Source organism: Arachis hypogaea, chromosome 6, assembly GCF_003086295.3.
Source record: "Arachis hypogaea cultivar Tifrunner chromosome 6, arahy.Tifrunner.gnm2.J5K5, whole genome shotgun sequence".
Classification (NCBI taxonomy): Eukaryota; Viridiplantae; Streptophyta; class Magnoliopsida; order Fabales; family Fabaceae; genus Arachis; species Arachis hypogaea.
In genome coordinates, this window is record NC_092041.1 from 89,322,921 (window position 1) to 89,333,383 (window position 10,463).

The following is a 10,463-nucleotide window of genomic DNA, read 5'->3' on the forward strand; positions in this document are numbered from 1 at the left end:
AAGATAAGATTAAAATTAAAATTTAAAACAAAAGAATTTTTGAAAAAGAGATGAGATATTTTCGAAAATTAGAGAGGGAAAAGTAGTTAGGTGGTTTTGAAAAAGATAAGAGACAAACAAAAAGTCAAAGAGTTAGTTGAAAAAGATATTAAAATCAAATTTGAAAAGATAAGAAGATAAGAGGTTAGATAAGATATTTTGAAATCAAATTTTGAAAAAGATAAACTTTTTGAAAAAGATATGATAAAAGATAAAAAGATTTAATTCAAAAATTTTAAAATTACTTACTTCACTAACAAGAAACTGCAAGATAAGATTCTAGAACATAAAGATTGAACCTTTCTTAACAAGAAAGTAACAAACTTCAAATTTTTGAATCAATCACATTAATTGTTAGTGAGTTTTCAAAAATTTGATATAAAGATAAGAAAAAGATTTTGAAAATATTTTGAAAAAGAATTTTGAAATTTTCGAGAAATAGAAAAAAATAAAAAAGATATAATTTTTTGAAAAAGATTTTTGAAAAGATAAGATTTTTAAAATTAAAAATTTGACTTGACTTGTAAGAAACAACTAATTTTGAAAATTTTTGACTAAGTCAACTCAAATTTTTGAAAATTATGAGAAAAATAAGGAAAAGATATATATTTTTTTTATTTTTGAATTTTTAATTATGAGAGAGACAAACACAAAAATGACCCAAAACTTAAAAATTTTGGATCAAAACACAAGATGCATGCAAGAACACTATGAATGTCAAGATGAACACCAAGAACACTTTGAAGATCATGATGAACATCAAGAACATATTTTTGAAAAATTTTTGATGCAAAGAAAACATGCAAGACACCAAACTTAGAAATCTTTAATGCATGGACTCTAACAAACAAAAAATGCATATGAAAAACAACAAACAACACAAAACAAGAAATCATCAAGATCAAACAAGAAGACTTGTCAAGAACAACTTGAAGATCATGAAGGACACTATGAATGCATGAAATTTTCGAAAAATGCAAGAAAAAATTTTTAAAGCATGCAATTGACACCAAACTTAAAAATTGACTCAAGACTCAAACAAGAAACACAAAATATTTTTTATTTTTATGATTTTCTAATTTTTTTGTATTTTTATTTATTTAATTCGAAAATAAAGTTTGGAAAAATGAAAAAGAAAAGAAAAATTTTGAAAAAGATTTTTGAAAAATTTTTGAGAAGAAAATTACCTAATCTGAGCAACAAGATGAACCGTCAGTTGTCCATACTCGAACAATCCCCGGCAACGGCGTCAAAAACTTGGTGGACGAAATTGTGATACAAGAGTTCTAGGCACTGTTAGAGAAGCTCACAACTCCGTTCAACTTAACCAGCAAGTGTACTGGGTCATCTAAGTAATACCTTACGTGAGTAAGGGTCGATCCCACAGAGATTGTTGGTATGAAGCAAGCTATGGTCACCTTGTAAATCTCAGTTAAGCAGATTAAATGGTTATGGGTTTCGAAAATTAATAATAAATAGAAAATAAAAAGGGATAGAAATACTTATGTAAATCAATAGTGGAAATTTCAGATAGGCGCATGGAGATGCTGTGCTCCTCTTGAATCTCTACTTTCTTATTACATTCATCCAATCCTTCTTACTCCTTTCCATGGCAAGCTGTATGTAGGGCATCACCATCATCAATGGCTACTTTTAATCCTCTCGGAAAAATGGTCCTATGCGCTGTCACTGCACGGCTAATCGTCTGGAGGCATCACCCTTGACAATGGCTACATCCCATCCTCTCAGTGAAAATGGTCCAAATGCTCTATCACAGCACGGCTAATCATCTGTCGGTTCTCAATCAGGTTGGAGTAGAATCCATTGATTCTTTTGCGTTTGTCATCACGCCCAGCCTTCAGGAGTTTGAAGCTCGTCACAGTCATTCAATACCGGAATCCTACTCGGAATACCACAAACAAGGTTAGACTTTCCGGATCCCCATGAATGCCACCATCTATCTAGCTTATACCACGAAGATTCTATTGGGGAATCTAAGAGATATGCGCCCGGCCTAAAGTAGAACGGAAGTGGTTGTCAGTCACGCGCGTTCATAGGTGAGAATGATGATGAGTGTCACGGATCATCACATTCATCAAAGTGTTGTGCAACGTATATCTTGGAATAAGAATAAAAGAGAATTAAATAAAAAGTAATAGTAATTGTATTGAAACTTGAGGTACAGCAGAGCTCCACACCCTTAATCTATGGTGTGCAGAAACTCCACTGTTGAAAATACATAAGTGAAAGGTTCAGGCATGGCCGAATGGCCAGCCCCCATGGTCTAAGGACTAGGTGTCCAGAGATGTCTAATACACTAGTAAAAAGTCCTATTTATAATAAACTAGCTACTAGGGTTTACATGAGTAAGTAATTGATGCATAAATCCACTTTCGGGGCCCACTTGGTGTATGTTTGGGCTGAGCTTGGTCTATCCACGAGCTGAGGCTTTATTGGAGTTGAACTCCAAGTTATAACGTGTTTTGGGCGTTCAACTCCGGATCATGACGTGTTTCTGGCGTTTAACTCCAGACAGCAGCATGTAATTGGCGTTCAATGCCAATTTACGTCGTCAATTTCCGAATAAAGTATGGACTATTATATATTGCTGGAAAGCTCTGGATGTCTACTTTCCAACGCCGTTGAGAGCACCATTTGGAGTTCTGTAGCTCCAGAAAATCCATTTCGAGTGCAGGGAGGTCAGATTCCAACAGCATCAGCAGTCCTTTTGTCAGCCTTTTTCAGAGTTTTGCTCAAGTCCCTCAATTTCAGCCAGAAATTACCTGAAATCACAGAAAAACACACAAACTCATAGTAAAGTCCAGAAATGTGAATTTAACATAAAAACTAATGAAAACATCCCTAAAAGTAGCTTGAACTTACTAAAAACTACCTAAAAACAATGCCAAAAAGCGTATAAATTATCCGCTCATCAGCATCATAATATGGTTGTTGGTCATAGTGCATTGGAGGGGGTTGTTGCCAAGAGGGTTGATCAAATCCGTGTGGCTCCTTTCATCTTTGATTGTCCCTACCTCGATGCATGTTCACATTATAGCTTCCATTTCATGCAACATAATTTGAACTAAACTCGTAGCCAAAGGGATGAGAATTCATAGTAGCCAATAAAAACAAAAACTAATAAAAATAAGCAATTAAGTCCTAAAACTAACAAAAAGCAAAAAGCAGATATTTACAATAACCAATAATAAGGCACACATTTGCAACTCCCCAGTAACGGCGCCATTTTGAAGTGCGGAACTCTCGCGCGGTATAGAATTTTCACAATTAAGCTCACGTTGCAAGTATAGCTTCTAGACCGGTAAGAATTCCTTTCGTGCAAAAGTTTTGGTTGTCACAAGTAACAAACCCCTAATAAAATTGATAAGCGAAGTATTTAAGTCTCGGATCATCTCTCAAGGAATTGCAGGGAAGTGTTCTTATTATTGGTTATGAGTTGTGTAAATTGGGGTTTTGAGGATGAGAAATGAGAAGAGTAAATTGTAGAGAAAATAGAATAATAACAATAAAAATTCTTCGCAAGGTATGAGAATTGGAAGTCCTATCCTAGTTATCCTTATCAATTGTGATGAGAATTGTTCGTTGCTCCCACTTGGTCAACCTCTAACTATGAAGGTAAGTCAAGTAGATAAATCAATATGAATCCTCAAGTCCTAGTCAACTTCCAAGGAAAGACTAGAGTTAGTGAAATTCAAATCAACTAGCAAACATAACAATTATCCATCAACAAAGGAGTTTGATAAATCAAGTGTCACCAATTACTCAATCAAAGCTGAAAGGAGAAAAATCTGCTCTAGATCCCTCCCAAGCATTTTATCAAACACTTGAAAGGCACAACACAAAAGCATAGAAAAGTAATAAGAGATAATAACATCCAATCTCAAATATCAGCAACATAGATCAAAAAAGAGCAATCTTGAATATGAAATACCTCAAATTATATTAAAATGGAGAATCCAATCACAAAAGGGATGTATAGATCAAAGTATTAAAGTCAATAAGAGTATGAGAGAATTAAGCTAAGAAACATTAAACCTGGGATTGAGAAGAGATAATCCTAAATCCTAAAAAAATTATAAATCCTAAAACCTAAGAGAGAGGAGAGAGCCTCTCTCTCTAAAACTACATCTAAAACCTAAAATTATGTGAATGTGATGTATAAATGTCGTCCTCCATTCTATCTCACTTCCAGCCTCTAATATGTGTTTTCTGAGCCTGGAACTGGGCCAAAAAGAGCCCAGAAATCGCTGCAACTTCTGCACGTGGGGCACATCACGCGTGCGCGTGGGTCATGCGTGCTCGTCGTTTGGCGAAATCCCTTATCACGCGTACGCGACACGTCCCACTGGTCAGCTTCATTATTCCTTTGTGTTCCTTCCGTTTTTGCAAGCTTCCTTTCCATGGAGCCATTCTTGCCCTATAAAGCCTGAAACACTTTAACACACAGATCACGGCATCGAATGGTATAAAGAGGAGTTAAAATTTGACAATTTAAAAGCTCTGGGAGCGAGTTTTCAATCATAGCATGAAATCAGGAAGGCAACGTAGAACATGTGAATTTTATGAATAAGTGTAGGAATAATCTGATAAATTCCACTCAATTTAGCACAAAATAAACCATAAAATAGTGGTTTACCAACACTCCATCATATAATGTTTGGAGTTACAACCATTCAGGAAAGGCAGGATGTGGGCACTTCCTTAGCATCTCTTTGTATCTCTTCGATGCTTCATAGAGTGATTCTCCTTTCTTTTAAGTGAATGTATAAATCTCATTCCTCAATCTTGCTAGCTTTTGTAAATGAAAGTACTTACTTTGGAACTTGTTTACCATGTCATCCCAAGTTGTTATACTCCCCAAGGGTTGAGATTGTAGCCACTGCTTGACTCTATCCCTTAAGGAGAAGGGAAACAACCTTAATCTTATTGCCTCAGAAGACACTCTATTACTTTTAACCGTATCACATATCTGCAGAAAATTAGATATATACACATTTGAGTCCTCTTGTGGGTTGTCACTGAATTGGTCCTACTGTACCAGTTGAATGAGAGAAGATTTCAACTCAAAGTTATTGGCCTCCATAGTGGGTCTCACTATGCTACTACCATAACTATCAGTAGTGGAAGTGGTGAAATTTTCAAGAGTTTTTCTTGCATTATTTTATCCCTCAACCATCTTCTTCTTCTTTTTTTTTCCTCTTAGCTCTTACTTCTTTTCTTAATAAGAATAGAGTCGGTCAATCTCAGGATCATATTGAAAGGAGTCTTCAGAATTATCACTCCCTTTAATTTTAGAGTTGTATTGAAGAGACTCTTCACGATTCCCATTTCACTACATGCACCAGAAACAAATCAAGGCACCGGTGGGAAGAAACTTAAGGTAAAGCAATAAAAGATGAATTAAAAATACCAATGGACATACCAAACTTAATTTTAAGGTACTATGCTAAAAATGGAATACAACCAATAAAACTTTAATATGAAAAAGATAACAAAAATATTAATAGTGAAAAGGAATTAAACACAAATGAAACAAAAAAACTAATATCTAACTTAGCAGTTTAACCCAACGTATGATGTCAATCTCTGTTAATCTCCTGTAATGGTGCCAAAAGCTTGATGAGCAAAAAGTGATGCTCACGAATATTGACAAGTACATCGGATCGTTTAAGTAATACCACGATGAGTGGATATCGTTTCCACGATGATTAACAAACTGAGCATGCAAATATCGAATTAAACTACTAATTAGATCAATAAAACTTGGAATTGTTGAGTGCTGAAATCCTGAAGACTTGCTGGAAAAGTAAAAGCTTGAAGAAACTAGAAAGCTAGGGTTTGATTTGCTTGCGGCAGTACGTATGATTGTTGGAGGAAAATATATATGATGGAAAAGTCAAAGATTTTGGGGATGCTTAAGTTTTTAGAAGAATCAAACTTTGTCTTCTCTGTTCAAAGCAAGCAAGGATCGTTCATGACGAATCTTAATTAACCAATTTTCCAATGTCTTGACTCCTCGGTTTCTCCTCAATTAATCAACAGCCAATTTCTTGGTCAATCAATTAACTGAAGGGGTTAAGTACAAAAGTCGATTCAATTCCACATAAGATTTCAAGAGTAGTCCTCAGGTCAGATTATATGTCACGTATCCAAGGTAGTCCTGTCTAATTGAATCTTATGCGAAAACACAATTTTTGAAAATCGTCCTAATCCGAATTATATGTCACATATTCAAAACTAGGGTAATAAAAAATCATGTGCTGTGTCACACGCTTTGAAAATGCTATGTCTAGTCAATTTAGAAAGCCATGTAAAAGAGTTTTCAAGCACAATTCAGATATAAGCATCATAAACCTACTGTTTACAGGCAGATTTTTTGGAATAGCAAGCTGTACACTTTCAATTGCAAACTATAAACATAATCAATACACAAACTATAAACATAATCAATACAAAAATTATAATTAAACAAATAAATCAAAGTTCATATATTTAAATGAGTAAATTACAACAAACTTAGTAACATTAACAACAATCAACTCAGAAAAATTATTCAAAAAATAATTAACTTGGATAACAATAAACTCAGAAAATTAACAACAATCAACAATAAATCAATAATTAACTTAGAAAATTAACAAGTTAAAATTAACTCAGAGAATTAACAACAATCAACATTAATTAATTCAAATAATGATAAACTTAGAAAATTAACAATCATCTAAAACACCATCAACTAAAAACAAACCCTAAATTACACTCTATCTAACCTAATATTATTTAATTTCTAATTATAATAAATTAATATAACAAATCCTAATCATACACTTCACTAAAAAAATTAATCAATAATTTAATAAAATATCTAACAAAATTTTAAACAAACAAAAATGTGAAAAAAATACAAAAATTATAGAAAAATGATCTCTGATGATGGTTGTAGAATGGTGGAAGTGTGATAATGACAGGAGGCAGCAATGAAACCTACAGTGGTAGAGTTAGAATTTAGTAACATAACAAGTAACCAAAAGGAGAAATGGACAACAACAACATAACCTTCCTTGGCGTGGTGGGCCTCAATCGTGGTCATAACAACAAGGCGATGACCTCTGATCGACCAGAGACACCAACAGCGGCGGCACGGCAGAGACTTTCCACAGAAACTCCAGCAACAATAACAATGACGTGCTGATCAGCAATGATAATGTGACTTATTGACAGTGACGGCAGCTCCAGGTGGTGGCCGCGCAACCTTTTTTAATGGACTAGAGAGAGAGAGATGAAAGAGAGACGAGAGAGAGAAGAAGAGAAGAGAGAGAGAGTTTTTGTAGAAGGGAGGGGAAGAGTTTCACATCTGAATTTTATCTCAAATTTACTGTTGGATTTACCGGCAAAAAAATTCGACGGTAAGGTGTTCGTCGTTGCCTAAACGACATGTTTCACTAAATTTTGTTATCGTCGAAATTTTTCGACAGAAAATTCAACAGTAAATTTGGCGCTAATAAAATTAATTTTTGCACCTCTATTTATCGTCGGATTTAGCGGCGAAATTTTAAATCCAACGGTAACTTATTCGAGGGATAAATGTTCACTTGTAATCATCGAAAAATCTGTCACTAAATTTGTTGGTAACGTTTGTCACTAAATTCGACGATAAATTCGACGGTATTTAGCGTATTTTTTGCGGTGTGTGTATTTGTATATAAATATATTTATTGTTAAACTTATTTTTAATGTATATTTTAATACTAATAAATAATTTTAGTTGCTGATTTTAATATAAACTTGCAGTGATTGTTCTCTTAGATATAGATACAACCAATTTATTTATATAGTCAACTAGAATTTTTCATTCTGAGGCATGAAAGTCAAGATGGATATTCATTTTTAAAGAAAATATTATTCCAACGAAAGTTTCAAGTTATAGGGTTTGATTAGACTAATTTTTCTAGTTTTTCAACGTTAATTAATTACCTTGAGCTTAAGCTCCAACCAAATTTCACGAGGTACCTATAAATCAGAGAAAGTTAAACCTGTGTGCACACACATCTGAAAATGAAGTTAAAATAATTAAACAATCGTTATTTTCTACTCTCTGTGACTTAATTTATTGAATTAATTAAAGTACATAGGATTTGGCTTTTTGCCTTGAGTTTTGGTACTTTTGTATATGTTATTTATAGAACAATGAACAACTATGTATATTAAACCATTTTTATTTAACTGATAATATATTCAAAAAAATTGTAGTTTTAATTTTGAATCAGTTTATAATTCCTAAAAAGTAAATTAAACAATAACAAAGTTGAGAGAAAAAGAAAAAGATGAGTAAATAAAATACATTACAATTGTTCTCAAAACAAATTACAAGACAACAACTTTCAGTTGTCCAGCACATCAATTCAAAAGGGAAACATAAAAATCAAAATCCAAATACAATTACCATTACACTTATTATTATTTTCCCTAAAGCAACCAAATTAAAAGAAATAATGATCAAAGCAATATCAATCAATTAGTTCAAACACTAATTAATCATCTATTGAAAACCCTGCAATTTCTTCTAATCTCTCCCTCGTTACCAACCTTAACATCAATGCTTCCCATCTTTACAATGGCATTAACAAAACTCTGCTGAAAGCTCGCCGGATTGGCGGCGAAACTCGAAACCAATCCCTTAGACGAAGAATCCAAAGCCAACTGTTGGTCAATGAAAAGAACACCTTTCTTGTTAAGAATTTGTTTATAGAACTGATTGTCAAAAACCATAGAAGTATTTTGATCCAAGAACGTCCTTAGATCCTTCTTGGAAGGCTTAGATTGCGTCCCACAAAGCTTCACAAGGTTCGAATCCAAAGTAGGGTCCATTGTTGTGTCTGCACCTCCTAGCCTATTTCTGAAGAAGCTACAATGAGCGAAACCAACGGTGTGTGCTCCCAAAAGGGTAACCATTTCGTTCAGAAACATGCCTTTTGATGTGAAGATTCGTAGGGCTTGGGATACCGTTGAACCCGGCCCGGGCAGGTTTACGTCGGATGGATTCGAGACTAATCCATCACGGCGTCCTGTGGGGACGCTGTACTTTGGCCCTCCGGCCAAATCTACAGCGTCTCTTGTGGCGAGTGTTATTATATCTGCACATGAGACTGTTGAAGGACATGCTTTCTCTAGGGCCTTTTTCGCCTCGTCGATGATCTCGAAACCCCTAACGGTTCCATTTGCTCCGGCGTCTTTCTCCGATTGGTTTCCCTTTTTGGAGTCTATTAGTATGGATGCGTCACAACCCTGAAAAGTGAAAACCAATTCATCAATGGGTATGCTGACCAAACGTACATGACAATTGTAAAGATGTTACGTGATAACTAAAATGTGAATACATATTATGTTAAATAATTTATATAATCAAATATATTAAGTAATTTAATAATGTTAAATTATCATTTTTATATAAAAATATTTTTATGTAAATAATAATAAAAAAATTGAAGATAACATGTTACTTATAAAATATATAACTTAATTATGTTCTGAATAATCATTATTAAAAAAATAATTATTACTCAGAGAAATAAACACGTGAATAATTATATATTTTCTAAATACAAAATAAGAACTACTCTTGTTTATACTAAATATAATGTTGTTTTAATTTTTTTATTTATGAATCAATATTTTAAATACAATTTATATTATGATATATCAAAACAAAGTTACTATAAATCGGAAGGAAGAATGAAGAATAGTAAAAAAGCAGTAGCTACTGTATGAAACAAAACTTGTGTGTGTTCCCTATGATAAAATGAGTACTAGTGGGTAATATTGTGTTTATTAGTAGCGTCTTACATGGACAAAGCAATCATGAAAGTGCATGCGAAGCAAGCCACCGGTGATGGACTTATCCCCATTGAAGCGCTTTTGAACAACTTGGCGAACAATGGCTTCTGCTTTTGGGCAGCTAGTCCCATAGAAACCAACCGTTAGGTCAGCCATTGATGCCAAGGGAAGAATTAATAACAATACTACAAAAATTGTGAACTTCACCATATTTGAGCAAAAGAGTGTCCTATGCCTTATGCCGTTACGCGAATGTGTTTTATTTATTGAGAGTGTTGGCTAAGAGAACTCGGAGCTTATCTATATATATAGGTAGGGAATGAAGGATATGATGTGATTAGAGAGTGTGGTGTGTGTGCGATGATTGAGAGAACAATTGCAAATTTTCCTAGTCAAACTTGGGCTAATAGTGACCAACTTCTTATTTTATTAATTTTACTTTTATTTTATAATTATATAGGGAACGGAGCATATATGGATTTGAGGATGAATCTTGGTGCCATCGATAACTTGCCACCAAAAGATTAATATTTACGACTCCGTGTTTTTATTCTTGTTTTTATTCTTGT

The 10,463-nt window shown here is 33.7% G+C and overlaps 1 protein-coding gene and 1 non-coding gene across 2 annotated transcripts; one reads left to right on the forward strand and one right to left on the reverse strand.

Annotated features, from left to right (window-relative positions):
* The first annotated feature begins 4,739 nt into the window (after positions 1–4,739).
* Positions 4,740–4,846, forward strand: LOC112699603 (small nucleolar RNA R71). Its single transcript, XR_003152548.1, has one exon. It is a non-coding gene; the product is annotated as a small nucleolar RNA R71 (small nucleolar RNA).
* Positions 4,847–8,365: 3,519 nt separating this feature from the next.
* On the reverse strand, positions 8,366–10,189 carry LOC112696880 (peroxidase 44). The gene is made up of 2 exons (XM_025749812.3): positions 9,904–10,189; positions 8,366–9,345 (listed from the first exon to the last, which is right to left on the reverse strand). The coding sequence occupies exons 1-2, from the start codon at positions 10,102–10,104 to the stop codon at positions 8,596–8,598; spliced, it is 951 nt and encodes a 316-aa protein (XP_025605597.1). The 5' UTR covers positions 10,105–10,189; the 3' UTR covers positions 8,366–8,595.
* Between the last annotated feature and the right edge of the window lie 274 nt (positions 10,190–10,463).

Bases quoted from the DNA above. Each gene is read 5' to 3' on its own strand.
- LOC112696880 (XM_025749812.3), bottom strand. From the start codon at position 10,104: ATGGTGAAGTTCACAATTTTTGTAGTATTGTTATTAATTCTTCCCTTG. The intron at 9,346-9,903 runs GTAAGACGCTAC...TTCACTTTTCAG, and splicing joins TTCATGATTGCTTTGTCCAT to GGTTGTGACGCATCCATACT.